General features: G+C 44.7%; 1 protein-coding gene across 1 annotated transcript in view; it reads right to left on the bottom strand.

Moving 5' to 3' along the window:
- The window catches only part of Acvr2b (activin A receptor type 2B), a 36,751-nt gene extending 16,618 nt beyond the window's left edge, over positions 1–20,133 (bottom strand). The window contains exon 1 of the mRNA XM_076856501.2: positions 20,064–20,133. Within this exon, the coding sequence (XP_076712616.1) occupies positions 20,064–20,133 (70 nt within the window). The remainder of the gene's footprint in view (positions 1–20,063) is intronic.
- Between the last annotated feature and the right edge of the window lie 3,055 nt (positions 20,134–23,188).

Below are 23,188 nucleotides of genomic sequence, written 5' to 3'. Positions count from 1 at the left end.
GCACTAATCTCCAGGATATATAAAGAACTCAAAACAAATAACCCAATCAATAAATGGGCTAAGGAACTGAACAGACACTTCACAGAAGAAATATAACTGATCAAAAAACATATGGAAAAATGTTCATCATCTCTAGCAATTAGAGAAATGCAAATCAAAACTACTCTAAGATTTTATCTCACTCTAGTCAGAATGGCAGTTATCAAGAATACAAACAATAATAAGTGTTGGAGAGGATGTGGGGGAGAAAGGCACACTCATACATTGCTGGTGGGACTGCAAATTGGTGCAACCACTCTGGAAAGCAGTTTGAAGATTGCTCAGAAAATGTGGAATAGAACCACCATTTGACCCAGCTATCCCACCCCTCAGTTGATATCCAAAGGACTTAAAATCAACATACTACAGTGATGCAGACATACCAAGGTTTATAGCAGCTCAATTCATAATAACTAAACGGTGGAATCAACCTAGATGCCCTTCAACAGATGAATGGATAAAGAAAATGTGGTATATATATACACAATGGAATGTTACTCAGCCTCAAAGAAAAATGAAATTATGGCATTTGCAGGTAAATGAATGGAACTACAGAACATCATGTTAAGTGAAATAAGCCAATCCCAAAAAAATCAAAGGCCAAATGTTTTTTCTCATAAATGGATGCTTATTCATAGTGGAGAGGGGGGTGGGTAAGAAAGAATGAAGGAACTTTGGATTGTGCAGAGGAGAGTGAGAGGAGGAGTGGGGCTGAGGGGATGGGAAGGACAATAGAATGAGACAGATATTATTACCCTACATATATGTATGATTGCACTACTGGTGTGACTATGCACCACATAAAGCAAGAGGGATGAGAAGTTGTGCTTCATTTGTGTACAATGTGTCAAAATGCAAAAAATGCAATGTGTCAAAATATATATGTGATATATATCTAAATAGGGCAAATTTTAAAAAAATAGAAGGGAGACCAGTAGAAAAGAAGAAGGGGATCAGGGGAAAAGAGGAGAGGGAAAGGGGAGCTAACTGGGAGTGAAATTGAACAAATTATACTATTTTATTGTATGCACATATGAATATAATAACAAATCACACTGTTATGTATAATTATAACACATCAATAAAAAGGGGGGAAAATGCCAGCTTCTTCTACAAGACATGAAAACAGGGCCCTTGCCCATCTTGAGTGTTAGAACCAGTTCCAGACATACAGATGGATGGATGGATACATGGAAAGAAAGAAGGGTGTAGGATGTGTGGCTAGAGCAAGATTTCAAAAGAAGGGAACAAGAAAGAAGGACAGTTTTAGCCTGAAGCCCCTACATTTTTTATTTTTCTTGCTAGAAATGAGAATCAAACTCAAGAGCCTCATACATGTTAGGCAAGGGTTCTACCACTAATCTACACTCCTAGAGCAAGAATTTGGTTAACAAACAACAAGCTCCCTGTTCAGGGTTAGGAGTTCCAACAAAGGAGACCAACAGAGAGTGGCCTAAGGTTGGCCCAGTTCCTCTCACCAAGCCACCATCAGGCAAGGACCCCTCTGGCCACTACCATGGGCAGAACCCAAGTGGAAAGGGCTGGGAGCTCCAAATCAAGGCTCCAGGAAGGACCCAAAGTTTAAGGATGTCACCTGAGCCCCGTATGACCAGATCCTCCCACAAGCAATCCAACAAAATAACAGCCTTAAGCCGCCAGACTTTAAATCCTGCTTTGACACTTCACCACTGTGTGCCCTGGCACTTTACAGAATCAGTTACTCTTTGAGAGGGGTTCATAATAAATCCTAGGGTTGTCACAAATAATAAATGATCACATTTCAAGAGTGGTCAGAAAGGGCCTGGCATGCCACTCATTGTATCAGAGCCATACCCTTCCCTGTTGCCTGTAATAATCCCTTACAGCCAATTCCCCTCAAGCCCCCAGCCCATCAAGTCATACTAGACCCATGAGAGCTTTGTTCTCAGAGCTGAAGTGACATTCCATGCCCCTCCCACACCACACCCAGGCTTTGCTGCCAGCTGGAGATCCAGAGGTCTCCAAGCTTCCTGGCCTCTCCCAGGCTCTGTTTCTTTACATACTTAGCTATTTATAGCCTCTGGCAATACTCCAACCACACACCTCTGCTTTTGAATTGATGAAGGCCTCCTGAACACACTCCTGAGCCAGGGCACTCATGCACAGGAGGCTTCCCTACCCTAGTCTACTATCCCCTTCTGGCAGGAGAGGAAGCAGTCCTCCCAAGATGCGGGGCACTAACCCCTCTTACACTTGCTGTCTTAGAGTACTGAAGAGAGCATCCCCCCCAGATCCAGGACAAAGGACTTGCTACATCCCTGAGCCACAGCCATCTCAATTGCTGCTCTCCAAGGGAACCAGGTAACTCAAGTCTGATTATCCCTAAGAGGCAGTCCTTATGCCCAAGTCCTGGCAGTTTAAAAAGAAATAAGAAAAAAAAATCTAGGCTCTCCAAACCAAATCCTCTATGCAGGCAGGGAAGGAAAAACCTCAGTCCCAGAAACCACCACCCCCCCCCCACACACACACACACACACTCTGTCAGCTAACATGCAGGTTCTGCTCTGAACTGACATTCCATGTAATGGGACATCAAGGGATCCGTTTCAATGCTCAAGGACAAGAACTGGAAGGCTCCTTCCCCTCTGAAGCAACTCAGTCCACTGGTCTTTGGACACATCTCACTATGCCCTGGGGAAAACAGAGGGAAATATCACCAAGGTCCAGCCTGTGAGGCGCTCAAAGTGCAACAGAGAAGGGGGAAGGAATGGAAAATGGGGAAGGTGGCTCAGAACTGGAATGACCATGCCTCCTGTGGGGTTCCCCCAGCTCTGGCTTGGGGTATCCCCAGTCAACTAACATCTCTCAGAACTATGAACTCCAGCTGGGCATAGTGGCACACTCTGTAATCCCAGAAGCTTGGGAGACTGAGACAGGAGGACCATAGGTTCAAAGCCAGCCTCAGCAAAAGTGAGGCACTAAGCAACTCAGTGAGACCCTAACTCTAAATTAAAAAAAAAAAAAAAAAAAAAATAGGGCTGGGGATGTGGCTCAGTGGTTAAGTAGCCCTGAGTTCAATACTCAGTACCCCCCGCCCCCCACAAAAAAAAGATCTGTGAACTCCAGCACCCAGCAGGCCATTATATTCTTGGCTCCTGGAGTCACCTCAGCAGCCACCCTGATAGGGAGCAGGCACCCAGCCTCACCCATATGGTCACTGAAAGAGGTGAGCAACTGCCCCTCACTACTCTATCTACCTACCTCAGGACAACCCCAGCCAGCTGGGCAAGATACACTCTCCCAGATGCCTCCATGCATGAGAAGCTAATAAGGGTGACTTCAGGGAGTTAGTGCTCCCTCCAGTACCCAGCCTCCATGGCTGCCTAGAGGCAGAAGCAGCCTCTCCCCTACTGTCAATGTCCCTAGGAAGATGGCCCCAAGTTTACTGAGCAAATGTTACCCTAGCAGGTCCCTTTAGAAGAGCCAAGGAGGACCATGAGACCTAAAGGTGAGGCTTCTAAACTGTACAGTATCATCCCCTCCACCTCACCAGGACCAGAGTCAAGGTGGATAGGGAGTAAAGACCCAAAAACCTATAAGAGAGGGGGAAGGGGAAGGATAGAGCATGAGAAATATCCAGACACACAGAGTGCACAAGCATTGTGAGTGATGAAGACTCTTTCACACAAGAGAACTAAACACAATCTTGATAAATTTGGATTCTTTTCATTTTTTGCAGTACTGGGGATCAAACCAGGGCTATAATATCAAAATCCTAGATAAATCTGTTTTAACCTTGTCCGTATATTTTTAAACCATCCAGATTAATATCAACTGCATAGTTCATGCCACATCTCAGACACTATACTAAGCGTTTTTTAAATAATATTTAATCCTTATGACAACCCAGAGTCATTATTTTACAGATAAGAAAACTGAGGCACAAGAGGTTGAGTAACTTCCCAAGTCATTTATCAATGACTTCAGCCCATCTCTAGAGTACATGTCTTTATATACTGCTCCCTCTCCAAAGTTCGTAAATGCGCGAATTTCCAAAGCCATGTGACAGTCCCTTGTGTGACTTACTTTCATCCACTCTTGTTGAACTCTTAGGTTATTTATGTTTGTTGATGTAAGCAACATTACTGAGCCCCCCTTGGGTTCATGTGTGGGCATTTCCTCAGGGTACATCCACACAAGCTGGAATAGCTGGGTCACAGGATCTCAGCATCCTTAACTCACTAACTAGTCAAACTGTTCTCCAAAGAGGATATACCAATTTATGTTCCCAACAGTCCACATTGAGCCATACCCTCATCCACTCTGAATTTCGGTGACCTGGCAGAGTATAAAATGTTAATGTGGCTTCAATCTACATTTCTGTGATACTGACTGTATCTTTCTGTGATCACTGACCTCTCCTTCTGCATACTGCCTGTTATATCCTTTCCCATTTTCCTATTGGGTCATTTTTCCTTTAAGCAATATAAAATCTTTATATTTTCTTGGCAATAAAACTTTTCTTACTATATAGTAACTTTCTTCATTTGTAATATTCTTTGTCAAAAAGTCTATTTGTTCGATGCTATAATAGCTATTAACATTTGTTGTGGTTAGTATTTTCTCAATCTTTTCCAATTTTTATTTTAAATCTTTCTGCTTCAGAGGATCACAAGTTCAAGGCCAGCCTGGGCAAATGACAGAGACTGTCTCAAAATAAAAATGAAAAAGGCCTAGGGATTTAGCTCAGTGGTATAGAACATCCCTGGGTTAAATCCCCAGAACCATAAAAACATTTCTGCCTATTTTTATTTTCCCTGATTCAATCAGGGAACTGAGTTCCATTACATTTATGACTACTGCATATGTTTAGATTTGTTTCTTCTCTACTGCTACCTCCATTTATGTTTCTTGTTTGTTTTGTTTCTGTGGTACTGGGGTTCAAACCCAAGGTCCTACACATACATAGCACAGTGTGCTACTATTGAGTCTCATGGGATTATATTTTTATATTTCTTTTTTTAAATTTTATTTTTCTATTTCTTGGTTGTACCTGATGCATGCTAGGAAAGTAATCTACCATTGAGCTATGCCCCCAGCCCTTACAGTTCATATTTTAGTTACTTCTGGTCTGAAGCTACACATTTAATTTCCATTTTAAGTATTTTCAATTTAGATTTAATCTATTACTTGCATTCAGTATTTAATGTTATTGATTTCTTCTTACCTGATTCCCAAGAAAAGATACTACTTGTGTTTTATACACCATCTCAGACCTTTTTTTTGATGCTATAACAGACAGAAACTGGGTAATTTATAAAGAACAGAGACTTATTCTTACAGTTCTGGAGGCTTGATAGTCCAAAGTTGAGGGCCCATATCTGCACAATGTGTTCTCACTGCGCCATCCCATGGTAAAAGGTGGAAGGACAAGAGACAGAATGGATCAAATGTGTCCTTTTACAGGGAACCCACTACTAGGATAACTAACCCACTCTTAGGAAACCCACACTAATTCATTTATAAGGACAGACCCCTCATGACCTAATCACTTCCTTAATCACCTTTTTTTGTTGTTGTTTTTGGTATTGGGGATTGAATCCCAAAGGCACTTTACCACTGAGCTATACCCCAGCCCATTTTTTGTGGGGGAGGGGATACCAGGGATTGAACTCAGGAGCACTCAACCACTGAGCCACATCCCCAGCCCTATTTTGTATTTTTAGAAACAGGGTCTCACTGAGTTGCTTAGCGCCTCACTTTTACTGAGGCTAGCTTTGAACTCGTGATCCTCCTCCCTCAGTCTCCCAAGCCACTGGGATTACAGGTATGCACCACTGCACCTGTCCCATTTTGTTTTTTATTTTGAGACAAGGCCTCACTAAGTTGCTTAGGGCCTCACTAAGTTGCTACGGTTGGCCTTGAACTGTGATTCCCCTGCCTCAGACTCCCAGGTATCTGTTACTACAGGTGTGCAACAACATGTCCTGTTCCTAATCACTTCTTAAAGGTTCTACCACTTAACACTGTTGCACTGGGTACTAAGTTTCTAATACATGAATTCTGGAGACACATTCAATCAGTACCATAGTCAATATTTTTTTAAATTTATCCATACATTCATCAGTTTGTCTGCTCACCCATTCCTCCTTGCATCTCTGTCCTTATTTAAGACCATTGTACTTGCTGAAAAACATACTCCTTCAGGAAACACTTGTTAATCAAAGAGCCTTTGTTTGCTTTTCTGAATTATTATTTTACCTTTCTTCCTAAATCAAAGTTTAAAATGAACATAAAATTTTAGATTCAAGTTATTTTTTTCTCAACATTTTGAAAATACTACTTAGTGGTTATTTTCCAGCTTCCACTATTATTACTTAAAACTCCACTATACTTTATATACATATTCTGTCTTTTCCCCTCTGGCTTTCTTTCTTTTCTTTTTTTTTTTTTTTTTTATAGTTTCACTATAAGGAATGTATCTCAGTATATATTTAAATTTATTTATGCTGACTGGGGTTCACTAAGCTTTTAGAGTCCGATGATTCATGCCACTTATCAATTCTGAGAAACTCTTGGCTATTATCAATTTGAGTATTGCATTGCTCTATCCTGTAATTCTGAAATTCCTATTGCATGAAAATTAAACCTTCATGTTCTGTCCAGTCTCTTAACTCCATGTTATGGTTTATATTCAAAAGCTGGCAACTTAATCCCCTATGCAACAGTACTGAGAAGACCTTTAAGACGTCATTAGATCTTAAGGGCTGTCTTCACAAATAAGACTTCACAAATGTCATCATCAGAGAGTGGGTTAACTGTCTTTGGGAGTGAGTTATAAAAGGCTCCCATTGTTTCTCTCTTTCCTTATGATCCCTTCCACTATGTTAAGATCCCTTGTCCAGGTAAAAAACAAGGATCATAAACAAAAACCTTACCAAATACCAACACCTTACTTTTGGGACTTCCCAACCTCCAGAACAATGAGGCCAACTATATTCCTCCTGTTTATAAATTATCCAGTCTGTGGTATTCTGTTATAACAGCAGAAAACAGACTAAGATGCCCCTGCTTTCATGTTTTCCAATTGTGTCTAAAAACCATTACAAATAATTCCTTAAGATCTAACTTCCAATTCAGTAATTGCCTCTTTCACTGTGTCTAACCTTCTGTATAGCTCTTCTATTTAATTTATACATTCAACTATTCTTGTTTTCATTCCTGTACGTTTTATTTTTTAAAAAAGACAAAACTTGTTCTGGTAGTATATAGCTCAGTGATAAAGTGCTTGCCTAGCATGCAAAAGGCCCTGGGTTTGATCCCTAGTACTATAAAAAATAAAATAAAATAAAACTACCTGGTCAATTATGGCACTTCTGTTCTTTGTCTAATTCCTTCTTATGATTCCATAATTAAACTTCTTGAAAGTCTATTTCTGACATTTCTTATTTCAGATCATTTTCACTCATGGTAGTTTCCTCACATATTTTAGAATTTTGGATAATGAGCTTATGTTCAATGGAACCTTTTCTGTGGGAATATTGTGAGACCAAGTTTGAGGGGGAAACCTTCCAGAGATCATTTATATTTTTTGCTTCTGCCAAACTCCAAATTACTAATTTAGAACCACTTTAATTTCTCAATCTAGAGTTTCCCAGAGAGCAGGATGATACAAACTTCAGCTCCAGACTCATGTATGCACGGGCCTATGGTTATAAACACTCAGGGGAAACTAAACCTAACCTAACCCCCTCCCCTATCAATTTAGTCCAAGAAAATTCATTATCTAATCCCTTTGTCAACAAAAGGATATTTTTTCTAGTCCACACTTATATTGAACTCTGAAGATGTGAAGATTTCAGTCCCATTCCACAATTATGTCCTGACCCTAACACAGCTACAAAACGCACATCTCTAAATTCGAGATGGGCAAAGACTTGAGGGAGTCAGTAATGGCAATTAGTTGAAGCACACAGCTCTACTCCTACCAACTTTTTGCTTTCCCTTATTCTTACAAATGTGGCTATCTAGATGCATTTAAAAAGATATTTACTACACTTTTTCTAGCATTTCTGTTTTGTATGAAGCTTTTCAGATCATTTGTTCACTATAAATGCCAGGAGTGGAAGTCCAGAAGCACTTTCCAAGATGACAGGAGGAGCCCCATCTGCCTTCTGAAGCCTAGCCTAGAAACAAGGAACCAAGCCAGGTCACCTCAAGTCAGTTCCAGATTGGACTTTGTAAACAAGTCCCTGGCACCATCTCCCCACAAAAGGTGTGGCCAAGACCAATTCTCAGAAGTACATCTCTTTCTCCATTCTTTGTCATTCCTGAAGAACATTGGAGAGACAACTTACAGGTAAAGGACAAGGATCATAAAAAAACATTTCCTTTCCCTCTCTTCTGTAATCCCATTAAAACCACAGCAAAGAAAAAATATCTAAGGAATAAACCCATGAAGACAAGAATAGGAGAAAACTACAGAAATGAAATTTCAATGCTGGAAACCAGACAAATAAGTGGTAACTGACCACACAGATTCTTAAATGTTGGCTGTATAGAAAGATGAGGAAGACATGATTTCCACAACACCAGATGTCTCTGGAAATATGGAGTAAAAATGAATCCAAAAATAGAAGGGTCCACTAGGATGGAACAAGCAGATGCTCAGATCCTACCACCAGTCAGGTCCGGGGGCTGCCCCATCCCAAACTAGCAGGCACAAGAAGTTCACTTTCTGAAGATGATAAAACAGATGATAAGCCCTGCAGAGAAAAGTGGGCAAATCTGAGGGCACAAATCACACTCTAAAATAGGAATAAGTACAGAACATATCACACACAGTACCCCAGTTCTCTTCCCTCTGTGGCTTCTAGCATGTTGGCAGTCTAGTCTTTAACCTCCAGACAGAAAAATCATAAGAGACTCTCAGGAGAATCCTACTAGTTCCAATCCAGTTTCCAGACTATTGGCCGGCTTCACTCAAGAGCTCACAGTTTTCAATCAGTATCCAGGTCCATCTTTAAATATGAACAGCTCTATGAAAGCCACTTAGTAAAAACAAAGATAAAAACAGGTAGAAAAAAATAACTTTGAGACTATGCAAAGAGAAGAAAACTTCAAGACTTATCCTCAGACAAAAGGTAATGTATCTATGGGACATTATATACACACATGTGCACGCACGCACAAACACACATGTACACACATGTACACACAATGGCATAAATTAAAATCAACAGAAGGATTAGATGATAAAATCGAAGAAACATCATTAAGAAAGTCAAGTAAGTGGGCTGGGGTTGTGGCTCAGTAGTAGAGCACTTGCCTAGCATGTGTGAGATACTGGGTTTGATTTTCAGAGCCACATATAAATAAATAAATAAATGTCCATTGATAACTAATAAAGTAAGCATACAAAGATATAAAAAAACAGTAGACAAAAAAAAAAAGTCAAGGTGTTTTTGAGGTGCAGTCCAGGAAATCCAAAACCTAAATAACAAGTTCAAGTTCAAAAAAGAGAAAATGGCTGTGTGCACTGGCACATGCCCGTAACTCCAACCATGTAGGAGAATCAAAAGTTCAAGGGGTCGGGGGAGGAGGGAGGTATGGGGGCAGAAAAGATGGTGGAATGAGATGGACATTATTATCCTAAGTACATATATGACTGCACACAGTACAAGGAGAGAAATGAAAAGTTGGCTGCAATTGTGTACAATGAATCAAAATGCATTTTGCTATCATATATACAAAAGTTCAAGGTCGGCCTCAGCTATTTCTTTCTCTGTATCATTCTTCTTTTTGTCTCTCCACGTACATTTTCTTCTACTCTACCATCCAGTTCACTAATCCTCTCTTCAGTTGCACTTAATTTGATAATTTCATGTACGGGGTTCTTAATTTCTGTTATTATATACACATCAGTTCTATAACAGATCTTTCCTGTCCACTGAAATTTTCACTGGTTCACCTCCTAAACCACAGTAAGCATGCTACTTTTAAATATGTACATAATAATTTCAATCTGGAGTTCATTCAGCCCTGATTTAACTGATATTTCTGCTGGCTCTTTATTTCAAATCACCAGCCAGTCACTAAATTTACAAGTTGTTTATAGAAGTAAGTGTGAGGCCAAGGATGCAGAAAGATTTTAAATATGCTTCTGCCAGTATTAAAGATTCTATTAAACACAGAACATTTTGATCCAACTTTAGGGTTTAATTGATTTGGAGTCTACCTCACCCCTAGGTGTTTGGAGTCCCAATCTAAAAGGAGGGGTTAACTCTACCCATCCTCTGCTTAGAATTTCAGTTCCTGTCTTCCTAACCCCACAAGGCTGTCAAATACAATGCTCTGTCTCTCAATTGCCCCATGAATGATTGAAAACACCCCAAACCCCAAAATCATCACCCTGGGTCTTTATTCTCACACAGATCCTGGCCTGATAAATCTATTAATTTTAGCTGTACAATGACTTCAATCAGAAGTCTTCTCTAGTTTATCAGTTTTTTCCAATTGTCTTCAAAAAGGGGTGGGGAGGTTGGTCCTGATTATCAGAAGAGGAAGTCTCCATATCTACTTTTTACTCAGCTTCTAGACATTTTTTTCATGATCATAATATGCTCAAAGGCAAGGACATATCTACAAATACACAGAAACTGAACCCATCAGCATGGGATTGCCCATGGAAAGTATTAAACAAGAACAGAGACCCCCAGAGCAAAGCTCTGGGAAAAAAAAGTAGCTATCATTCCAAAACGTAACTCAGAGGACAATAATTCACTTTCAAACAACTTCATTGTTTCAAGCTGTCATGGGCTGAACTACATCCATTCAAAATTCATTTAGGTTGACATCTTAACCTCCAATGGGTCTGTAGTTAGAGGAGGTTAAGTAAGGTCATAAAGGCAGGCCTCTCATTCAATGGGCCTGTTATAAGAAAAGAGATTCTGGAGTGTACAGAGAGAGAAAGCCATGTAAAGACATAACAAGGAGGTGGTTGCCTGTAATACACAAAGTCCCACCAGAAATCAACTCTGCCAGCACCTTAATCTTGGACTTTAAGCCTCCAGAACTAGCAGAAAACAAGTTTCTGTTAAGTCACCTATGATATTCTATTATAACAACCTGAGCAGACTAAGGCACAAACAGTATACATCACCTAAGCAATGTAGGAAAGTTGATGGGGTGTTATTCATACTAGAAACATTTCCACAAATTCAGTGTCATCTAAATCCCCGAGCAGGGTCTGAAAAGTAGACTTACTCAAAGAATACCAGGACTACAGTACAGAAAAAGTAGGCAACATGCTAAATGGAGAGACTGAGAAACAGGGGGTTTAGAGAATAAGTTATCCTGATCAGTCTTCCCTATTTCTTCTGCCCACTATAACAGGGGGTTATACAAAGGAACAAGTCATACAATCAGACAGGAATAAGAAATACCACCGACTACTGTAAGAAATACCACCGACATATATTTTATCTCCATATATGAAATCAGAATCTTACCATGCCAAGATTTTGTCAAATGCACTATACTCACTATGCCCTGTTACCCAGAGCTCTTTGGCTACCTTCAACAAATGCTTTAGTCCCTCCCAAAGGTGGAGGCGGCAAGGAATATGAAATGATCAAAGAAACACACATGCATATGTACCCTAAACCCAGACCAGCACATCCTAGCTAGTCCACTGTTCTGTCCCTCATCACCTCAGTAATCAGGACACTCAGAAGAGGCTTCGTACTCTCAGGCTCTCCTCAGACAGTAAGCCAATGGAAGTGAGCCCTCTCCTATCACAGCAACTTCAGGATGTAGGGCTATTTCAACCTCTACAATCAGGCATTACAGGATAAAGAGGATGAAGAGTTAGAAGGTTGTACACTGATTGCCACAGAGGGCCAACTGCCATCTCACCTAACTTCTACACATACTGCCATCACCTGAACTGCCTCATATAATAATAATAATAATAGTAATAATAATAATAACAATAATATAGCATTTCCAGTATCTATTAAAATGTAAAATATACACATCATATGACCCAGAAGTTATTCTTCTTGTCATCTCTCTTTAAGAAACAATCTGCATAAATGACATGCAGTGTTCATCAACAGGAAACTAGATAGAATGTAGTCTACATCTAAATTTTTGAATTTACACAGCTATTTAAAAGACCAAAGTAGATCTATATGTATTAGAAAGGTTGACAAAACCAATCTGGGTTTTAAAAGACATGACAACTAGATGAAAATCAAAGAAAAGGTGACCAGAAGATGGGCAAAACCTAGTTCATATGTATGAGTCAAAAAAGCATAAAAACAGGAAAACTAATTTATGCTGGTGGAAGTCAAGATAGTAAACACCCTCAGGGGATGAAGGCAGTGACTGGAATGAACAGGAGAGAGCATGGGGGCCAGAGTATCTCAGTGGTACATCATGTGTTTAGTATGCAGAAGCCGTGGGTTCTAATCCCAGCACCAAAGCAGGGGGGATGGGGGCGGGCCTAATGGTTTGAGGGGAATTATAATCTGGTTCTTGATCTGGACACACCGATGGCATAGACGTATTCAGTTCATGAATATTCACTGAGCACTCACTTATGATAATTACACTATTCTTCTTTGCTAATTTTTGGTGCTGAGGATTGAACCCAGGGCCTTGTACTTTGAAAGCATGTGCTCTATCACTGAGCTACAACTACATCCATAATTACACTATTCTGTAATTTTATACTTCAGTTAAATGCCTGAAAAAGAGTGATATCTTTTTAAGCTAATAAAGAAAACAACAGGGCTAGGGTTGTGGCTCAGTGGTAGAGCGCTTGCCTAGCACATGTGATGCTTTGGTTCAATCCTCAGCACCACAAACAAATAAACAAAAATAAAGATATTATGTCCATGTATAACTAAAAAACTCTCTATTTCCTCTACGTACTTCCTGTAGATGCACAGGTAAAAATGCCTGGAAAAATATACAACCACCTTAAAATTAAAAGGCTTACCTTTGGAGGGGAACAGGGGTGGTAAGAGACCCTGGTTTTAACTGTTCACAGGTAATTTCTGCAATTGAGTATATGTGTGTTATCTATATAAATAAAATTTAAAATGGGAAAAGAAATTAGGGCCACTGTGACTTCTACTCTTCCAACTATACACCAGAGGGGCTGACCAGGAAGGAGATCCTTGGGTAAGGGGAGGTTTGGGTGCAAGTTTTTGAGGGGTAGAGGAAAGAGAATCCTATTCCCTAGCCTTTATTCTACTTTCATATGGCCCTCCAAGACCCACTCTAGGGCTTCTAGAGGGGTCAGAGGATCAGTCAGAAGATAAGAAAAACTAGACACCACCTCTCAAATCCTGAGTTCCTCTACTTTCTAAGCCATAGAGCAGATGAGCCTTGACCTTTATGTTTTCCACACAGGGAGGCTGAACCTCTCCCTGAGGTTTGGGCCACAAGGCTCATCCCATCTAACCCCACTTTAAACTTAGATGAGAAGGAAATTCCCAAAAGTACATCAAATAAAGGTTTCTAAATCCATGCCTGCCAATCCAAAGCTCTGAGAGCCTAAGCATGCTTTCTGAACCAATGGACAGATAGATAATTGTCATGTTGAAGGTAGACAGGAAAAAAGGTTGTCAATGACACTGGCCATCAAAAAAGCATTGTCCTCACACATGAAAACACTATGCACCACGGCTAAGCCTGAAAGAAAAAACATCCTGGCATCAACACTCAAGAGTCAGGTTCCAAATCAGCCTCTGTTTTAATTGGTTCAGGTCAGAGAGTCAAACAAGGACCCCTCTATCTCCCCAGATGGACAGACAACAGCTGGTCTGGTCATATCCTCTGAAATGTTCAGTCACAAACCCAGGGAAGCAGCCTTTTCCATCTTCCAGCCAAGGGCTTGGGTTACCAACCAGCCTTCCTTTTCCTTCCTCAGAACTAATTTTAGCCTCCCTGGTTGTCAAAGTGGAACTGAAATAGTCTGCCGAGGAACACATTTGCAAGCAGGAGTATAAGCTTGCCTCACAAAACACCTCAGCTCCAGCTCAGAAATTGGCCACAAAAGAGAAGCCCCATTGAGGAGGAGCACAGGCCCCTCTAGACAACATTCCCCAGGGTGGAGGTCCACAAATCTGCCCAGTGGGGCAGGCTTCTTTTCCAATACCGGCTTTCATGGATCACATGTCCATGAATGAAAACACCCAGCTGGAGCTGCCAGTCCCAAAGAGGATCTGAAAAAGGCACATGTACGTGTACAGCAAGACGGGAATAACCAGGGCAAAGCATGGGCTATCCAGAGGCAGGAAGCCATTACCGATCCTGAGCCAGGAGGAGGCACAGCTAACCCCCAAATAATCGCAGCCTGTGTGATCCGTTGGTTTCCAGTACCTACCATTGTATTAGGCAGAGATTCCACTGACAACCACCATAAATAAAGACCCAGAAGAGGCAGCAGCATCTCCTCACCCAGCAACCTGGTACCCAGGGGCAGCCCCACAGGACCAAGAGGAGCAGGCACCTCCAGGGCTGGGACCAACCTGGGAGTCTGGTGGAGAACAAGAGACCAAAAAGGAATCCCAGAAAAGGGGTGAGTGTTTGTTCTGGAACAAAAAAAATACTGGTGATGGAACAGGAGGGAAGGGAAAGAAGACAAAGAATTCTAGGAAAGCAAGTCTCCTTGGGAAGAGTCTAAAAGAGAGGACACTATAAGTCTCCACCCCGGCACACACTCCACACAAGTGATATGGAGCGCTTAGAAACTGAGGCTTGTAATAATGCTTCCTCCCACCATAAGGTCCAGTTTGAAATTAGCTCCCAGTGCAGCCAGCTGTGTCTAGCTGAGTTTACAAGTCAGAAAGGAGGAGTTACCCCAAGGCCCCTCCCCAGCACAGGCAGAGGAAGAGAGGGGAGGAGTAGAAAACCAATGTTGGGGCAGCCACAGGGGACCACCGGTCTGATGAGCCCAACACACAGGCCTCCTTAGATATCAACCATGTCCGTCAGGGCCTCCAACACTAGCACCTGTCTCAGGCAGTGCTGCCCACCACACCTCCCCAGGCCCAGAGGAGGAAGCCTGGCCCTGTCCTCAGATTCCATCCGGACACCATACTCTAAGGAGAGGGGAGAGACTTGCACCCATACCTTTGGAAAGAGGCTGCCCCCCTGCCCTGGTGTCCCCGGCCTGGGAGCTCCAGGCCCATAGCCACTGTGGCTCCTCGGAGCGCCACCCAGCAGGCCCACTCGGGGGAAAGGGCATGCCTGAGTCTTGCTACAACCCCAGTGCTCCTCTTGGCAGAATGGGCCAGCCTCGGCTCGTGGGGCTCCCAGGTGAGCAGAGAGGGGGTGCCAGGCAGGAGGAGAGGCCCCACCAACAGGCACTTCCTGACATTCTGTGCGTGCAGGAGGAAAAGGCACTCCTGCCAGCCTCAAGGCGACGGCCAGAGTCAGAGCGGGTAGGCGGGTGCAGGCAGGCAAGCTGCCTGGCCACCCACAACGGACGCCTCCCTGAAACCTGAACCACTTCTGGGAAAACTCAAGGACGCCAGGATTCTTCTTGGTGGCAAGCAGTATACCCAATTTACTAATTTGAGCCAAACTCTCACACATTGTACAGGTTTATCTGGGCAGGAACCTCCTAGGTTTTGAGAAGAATCAAACCTCCAATGCTGCCTGAATCCTAGGGAATAAAGATGAAGGTGCAACCATTAATCCCACTTCTCCCAGCTGTCTATCTCATTAGAAACTAGAGAACATTCTAGACCACTGGTCCTCAACCTGAGAATGATTTTGTCCTCATCTCCACCAAAGAAAATTAGCAATATCTACAACCACTTTTTAAATTTATTTTTTAGTTGTAGTTGGACACAATACCTTTATTTTATTCATTTATTTTTATGTGGTGCTGAGGATCAAACCCAGGGTCTTGCACGTGCGAGGCAAGTGCTCTACTGCTGAGCCACAACTCTAGCTCTACAATCATTTTTGATTGTCTCCATGAGAAATAAGCTACTAGAATTTATGGGCAAAGGCCAGGGTATTGTGCTAAACAACCACAGTCCACAAGATAGCACCCCCACCACCATCACCCCCACACACAACAAAGAATCAAGTCTGGAATGCCAGTAGTATCTAAGGTTGAGAAATTCTGTTTGATAAAGAGATCCATGCAACCAGGACCCTGCCTCAGGGTTCTCTATCCATTCACTCTCAAAGGTATTAAACAGACCTGCTCCTACACCTTCACTTTGAGATCCTATTCCATGGTGATTGGTCAGTATCTTCAAGTGGATCTAAACTCCTGACTCAATGCCCCTTTTATTTCCCAATGGCACTACTTTATCTCCCAAGCAGAGTGCTAAATGCACAGGCAATCAGAGGGGTGGTTTCCTGGTAGAGGAGGAAAAGAAAGGGGAAGGAATCTGAACATCGGGCAATTACAAGAAGCAGAAGTAAAGGAGCTATCCAGTAGCCAGAATAGGGCAAGTAGAGTCAGCAAGGCAGGAACAGGCTCAATGTACACCCATATCCAAGGACCATTTGCCCTTTAGGAGGATAGTTATATGCAGGGCAACCAGAATTTTGAGCCCAATCAAGGTGCAAAACAGTGTGCACATACAATATGCATATGCACACAGAGATACACATGCACACACATAGGTATTTTCCTGGGGGAAGAGCAATAGTTTATTAGATTAGATTATCTCTGACAAAAAGGACCATGTTATAGAATGGGTCTTCTTTGCTGGGTTCCCTGCAAAGGGAGTTCCCTAGGTGAAGTGCTAGGGCTGGTTCAGGGACTTTGGGGAATTCTGAATGCCCACAAAAACCTGTAGAAGAGTACACTAAAGAAGCTAGCTTATCAAAGAAAGGTCATGTTTTCTGTTTCCACCCAGCTGCAGGATCTGAGAGAGTGGGCAAGTGTCTCACATCATCTAAGGGACTCTAAGAAGCTGAGGAGGGTACCACTCCTCCCAAAGAGCAACCCAGACAGTCTGGAATGCAAAGCAGGTAGAACAGGTACCAGAGGACATCCCTCCTAGGGGAGAGGTACCCATAGCCCATGGCTCATAGCTCTATAGCCTACATCTTTGTCCATGACTACACTGGACCACAGAGCTGAAGATCACTTCACTCACTCAAGATAATGGATAAGAAACACTTCTGGGTCAGAAAGTGGTCAACCTATGAGAATGGCTCCTGACACTCAGCTCAGAATAGTGTTCCACCCCACCCCAAAAGGCTCTCTGATCTAAACTCCAAGTACAGAAGAAGACATCAGGAGTTCTTGTAGGATACAGAGAATCTAGGATGTCCACTGCAATGCAAGAGTCAAATGGCTTGGACACTGGGCAAGGTACAGATCACAAAAGACTTACAGAACTCATCTCTGATTACAGAAAAAATTCTGCCTTTTCTTCTAAGCCTGTGCTATTCAATATGATAACCACTAGCCAATGACTACACAGTACTTGAAATGTGGAAAGTCAGAAATGAGACCATCTATAAGTGTAAGATGCACACTAGATTTTAAAGACAGTAGAAAAAAAAAACTCATTAACTTTAAATGTTGAAATTATTCTACATATTAAATAAAATATACTGTTAAAGTTAATTCTTCTCATTATGAAAAAGAATATTTGTGTCCACCCAAAATTCATGTTCAAGTGCTAACCCCAATGTAACAGTATTTGGAGATAGGGCCTTTGGGAGGAATTAGGTTAGATTAGACCATAATGGTGCAGCCCTTATGGTGAGATTAGTACCCTAAAAGGAAGTGACCTCTCACCCGTTCTGTCATGAGAATGCAGTGAGGTGGTAGCTGTCTGCAAGCAAGGAAGAGAGTCTTCACCAAAACCCAACCATGCCAGCATACTGGTCTGACTTCCAGTCTCCAAAACCACAAGAAAATAAACTACTGTTGTTTAAGCCACCCAGTCTATGGCATTTTGTTAGGGCAACCAGAGCAGATTAAGATATGGTTATTAACACAACTACTAGAAAATTTTAATTTAAATATATGGTTCATCCTCTTTTTCTGTTAGACAGCACTATTATAGATCTTCCTTCTACCAGGGCACTGTGTGATGCAGAAGGTGGGCATAATTAAAAACAACAAGCCAGGACTATGAAGAAAAGACCACTTTGAAACCAAAGGTACAGGAAGCCAGCTCTGCCCCAACCTGGACCTAGTGCAAGGCACTGGTCAAAGGACTCGCTGGTGTAACCACAAGAAAAAAACAGTGACTCTACCTTCCTCCCAGGGTAAGAACACAGATCCTTGGAGTCTTACTCCACCTCCCAGCTAGTAGGGTATGCTGCTGCACAAGGCCCAAGAGGAGAAAAGAGGAAAGAAATACATCCCAGGGATCAATCCCACCCTGCCCTGCTTAATGAAGGAGGTGAGACTGACAAACTATGGGGAGGGTGGTCTCCAGATCCCAGATCTTCCGTCCTGAGAGGAGGCCTAGACTTAGAAAAGCCCAGGCTGAGCCAGATGTGGAGGCTGAGGCAGGAGGATCTCAAGTTCAAAGCCAGATTTAGCAACTTAGCAAGACCCTGTCTCAAGATAAAAAAGGACTGAGGTGCTTGCCTCGCATGCACAAGACCCTGGGTTCAATCCTCAGCACCACAAAAAAAAAAAAAAAAAAAAAAAGAAAGAAAAAGGGCTGAGAGTAGGGATCAGTATTTAAGCCCCTCTGGGTTCAATTCCTGGTACAAAAGAAAAAAAAAAAAAAAAAGCCTAGACTGGTCCAGGAGTCCAAGAGGTCTGGGCAGCAGCCAGGTGAGCTGCTGAGTTGCTGAGTATACTTAAGTTGGCCTGTTGCTGCCCTTCCCTTGGCAAGCTAATGCCTTCTCTTTCACTTTGAAGTCCTCCTTTTTGGGGAAAAGTATCTCAAAAGCAGCACATAAGAGAGGCGGAAAAGAGAGAAATAAAATGTTCATCAAGAGCACTGCTTTGCCTCCGCCACACTGGAAGTGGCTTCAAGGGAGCCGGGATGCAGCTTCCCACAAGGTGCCTAGGTACCAGAAGTGGTCTTTGCGGGTCCTTGCACTCGGGTTCCAAGGCTCCCAGGACCACGTGGGAATTCTCTTGTTGTTGGTATTAACAACTAAGCCTCAGTACCTTGCAAATAAAAAAGGAGAGGAGTGAGGATGCGGTTCCGGATTGTCCACACCATCCCCACTCTCACCCAGATTCCCATTCCCGCAGCAGCGCGGGGATCCCAGCCCGTCCCGTGCAAGCCTGGCCCCGCCCCTCGCGGATTTCCCAGACTTCGCACTGCTGCCACCACGGCAGCAGGGGACCCGCGCTGCATGTGTAATGGGGGCTGGGAACAAAGACGCGCAGGACCCACCGCCCTGGCCGCCAGGCACCAGCTGCCCCCACCTCCCAGAGCTTTTCGCCCGATCCTCAATGTCCGGCTCTCAGCGTTTCCCAGCACTACCAGAGCCTGGCAGGCGCGCCCAGAGGCTTGGACACACACACCCCAACACCACTGAGAGGGAAATCGGTGCTTCGGATTTGGGGGAAAGCGCTTTCCCGGCAAAACTCCGCAAGAATACACCTGAACCCACACATCCCAAGCCAAACGCGAGCAAATCGAACACCCCTAACCACACGACAGCGGCCGAGCTGCGTGCGGGTCACCCACGCCTGCCACGTGCCTCAGGGAGGCCCGAGAGAACAGATACCTGTTGTTTTTCCTTCTTGCCCACTCCCACCTTCCCCTCCCAGGTGCCCCAAACAAAACAGTACCACGAAGTGACCGTACTCCGATTTGAGGCTCAGAGCGAGGAAAGCGGGAGCAGGTAGGAGCCAGTGCCAACTGCCAGGCATGCGAGGAAGGCAAGGGAGACTGGAGGGGTAGGATGAAGGGGTTCTGGACTGTGTGAAGTCGCCCCCTTCACTCCGCAACACCTAGTGGCTCGAGGGACCCGCAACCCTCCCTCGGCCGCTACTGCATCTACAAACACGCCGCCCCCCGATTAGATCTGCCCGCCCCGCTTGGCTGCCTTCCCCACGCTCAGGTTTTCCTCACTCTCTCCCTGGGTTCCACGCGCCCACGTAGCCTGAACCCCGACCCTGACGCTCCGGGTCCTGGCCCCCATCGCCGGGCCGCCTCCGTGAACGAGAATCCCGCAGACGACAGCACGGACAAGATCTTCCCCAAGATCTGGGAGGCGGGCGCCCGGCGCGCCCCCACTCTCCGCCCTGAGAGGTGCAGGCTGGGGGCAGGTGGCGCGGCTGCGAGGCCGCGGGCCCGCCCTTTGTTGGTAAACAGCGCGCGGCGCCCGATGCCGGCCCCGCGCGCCCTCCCCGCGCCCCCCACGCCGCGCCCCGTCCTTACCCGCGCACAGCGATCCCCAGAGGAGGGCGAGGGCCGCCCAGGGCGCCGTCATGTTCCGCGGCGCCGCCCCGCGGACACCCGGAGCCCGCGGGCAGGGCCGCGCGGCGCTCCCGGGGCGCGCAGGGCCCGGCGGCGGCTGCGCTCTCCTTCCCGCTCCTTCTTTCGGTCTTGTTCCCCGCGCGTTTCCTGCGCCTTCGTCCACGGGCAGCGTGCGGGCTCGGGCTCAGAGACGCTGCGGGAGGCGCAGACTGCGGCCCGGGCTTCGGGGCGACGCGGGGGCCGGGGGACGGCGGCGGGGCACGGGCCGGGGCGCGCCCGACTCAGGCATAGCGCAGCGGGGCTGGGCCCGGGCCCCGGGCGCAGGGGCCGAGTCCGGAGGGGCCATGAACGGGGGGAGGGGTTGGGGGAGGGGAGCTGAACCGAGTCCAAAATGGCTCCTGAGCAGCGGCCACGGAGCCGAGCCAGCGGGGAAACCCGGATGTTGGATACAAAGAGGCGGGCGAGCTGGGCGGGGAGGGGGAGGGGAGGCGGGCCCTCTGGCCGCGTGGTCCGCGCCCCCCTTGGGGGCGGGGCCCCAGAGAAACAACAACATCGAGGCCCCGCCCAGCAGCCCGCTACCCCTAGGAGGACGCCTGTGCAACCCACCCGCTGGAAGGCCAGGCAAGGCATTGGTTTGGAGGTGGCGGGATTGGAAGGTGGACTACCACTCGGTTCTGCGGACTCTGGAACTCTGGTGGACCCAGCGTTCAACCCATCTAGGATTCCTGCCCTGCTCCCTCGAGCCCAAGCTCCCCAATGCCTGCCCCAGCCTGAAGTCCTCTGTCTTCCAATTCCGCATGAGTAGTGGGCGAGGCATCTTTATTGATGAGCGGATTAATTGGCGGAAAAAGGCTGGCTTCTTGGAATTGATAAGTGGTCCTCCAAGCCAAACACAAAGGCACAGCGGGGGATCCTGGGGAATGATGATTCGTACCCATCCAAAGGAGGACAGAGCTCCGCCACAGAGAGCATCCACAGTTGCAAAGGGGCGACTGGTTTCCAGTGGTCCTCGTACATCCCCCTCTTTAAATCTGTACCTTGAAAACTGTTCTCATTTACCTCCAAACCCCTACATTTGATCTTGTCTAGCAAATGTCTGTGCTTTCCTCGCCCCCAGGTTCCTCCTTGGGGATCACAGTTCCCAGTCTCAGATTCCACACTCTTTATTACACAAGCGGAACTTGTGAAGGTCGTGATGGAAAGAAAGCCCGGCTCAGGGATGAATCTGTAAAATCCTCAGATACATTAATCGTCCTCCAGTTTCTGTTGTCATAAGCCTGCTTGGTGCAGGGCAAATGTATCCTGGAGAGAGGTGGCTCCCAAATGTCTAAATCAGATTTATGGTTTGTTTTGTTTGCCCTTTTTTGGTACTGAGGATTGAACCCAGGGCGTTGCATATGCTAAGCTCCCGTCTACTACCGAGTTACACTTACTGCCTGACTTTCCATTTTTGAATAGCAGAAACCAATTCAAAAGCCATGTAAAAATCCGTCATGTAGGGTCTGGCAAGAGTGGAGCACGCCTTTGGGAGGCTGAGGCAGGGGGATTGCAAATTTAAGGGCAGCCTGGGTTACTTAACCAGACCCTGTGTCAAAAAGGGCTAAGAATGTAGCTCAGTAGTAGAGTGCCCCTGGGTTCAATCGGCAGAACCCCTCCCAAAATAAATGTAGAATGTACATTGCCCTGATTGAAGTTGAAATGGGGATCACCACCTCCAGTCTCCAAAGCACCAGAAACACCACAATATTTTGGAACAATATTTTGGAGTCTCTACCCAGAAAAATTTCTAAGGGCCCTTTGTAGTTCTAGAAAATCCTATGTAACTCCTCCTTGCCACAACCCCTACAGGTGACTCATTATGTAGGCCCTTTTCTACAACATTGGATGCTACTGAGTTCCAAGCATGCTAAGTTCCAAGCAAGAAGTAGTGTTGTATGTAAACATACCTTGGCTATGTTTAATGTAGTATTTGATAATCCCACAGAAGGCCCCTATGATGGACCCACAGTGATAAGGAAGGCGAGTCCATATCCAGCATGAATATCTTTTCTAGGGAAGAAAAATCATTGCCTCCTACATACTGGAAGCAACCAAGTAAAATTCATGAGTCAAAATCGAGATCAGCTGGTTTTGCTCTTCTATTCCACACCAGGTCACTTATAACAGGAAGGACTCGGGGTGGTCCAAGTTGGCCTGCACATCTGTATCTTCCACCCTAAACTTTGTGGAATCTCTGAATTTGTATATCCAACTGCCTCTTTGACAAAAATATATTTTGTCAGCCTCTTAGGCGTCTTGAACTTGATCTAGACAGAGCAAAATTCTTCATTTTCCCCTTAAACCTACTGTGCCCCCAACTATCCCTGTTTAAATCAATGGTATAAATAATTACTCAAATCAAAACTTTATGACTAGCCAGGCATGGTGGCACATGCCCATAATCCCAGCTACTGGGAAGGCTGAGGCAAGAGAATCACAAGTTTAAAACCAGCCTGAGCATCATAGTGAGACCATGTCTCAAAATAAAAGATAATAAAAAAAAAGGGGCATGTTGCTCTGTGGTAAAGCACCCCTGGGTTCAATCCCCAGTACTAAAAAAAGAACTTAAGAGTAGCTTAGTATAGTGGTACACACCTGTAATCTCTGTAACTCCAGAGGCTGAGGCAGGAGGATCACAAGTTCAAGGCCAGCCTGGACAACTTAACAAGATTCTATTGAAGTAAAAAGGGCTAGGGACCATACATGTATGATTTTGTTGGGATGAACCCAACTAATTT

Source organism: Callospermophilus lateralis, chromosome 1 (assembly GCF_048772815.1).
Source record: "Callospermophilus lateralis isolate mCalLat2 chromosome 1, mCalLat2.hap1, whole genome shotgun sequence".
Lineage (NCBI taxonomy): Eukaryota > Metazoa > Chordata > Mammalia > Rodentia > Sciuridae > Callospermophilus > Callospermophilus lateralis.
Note: the sequence above shows the minus strand (reverse complement) of the source record. Positions and strands in the feature narration are given on the sequence as shown.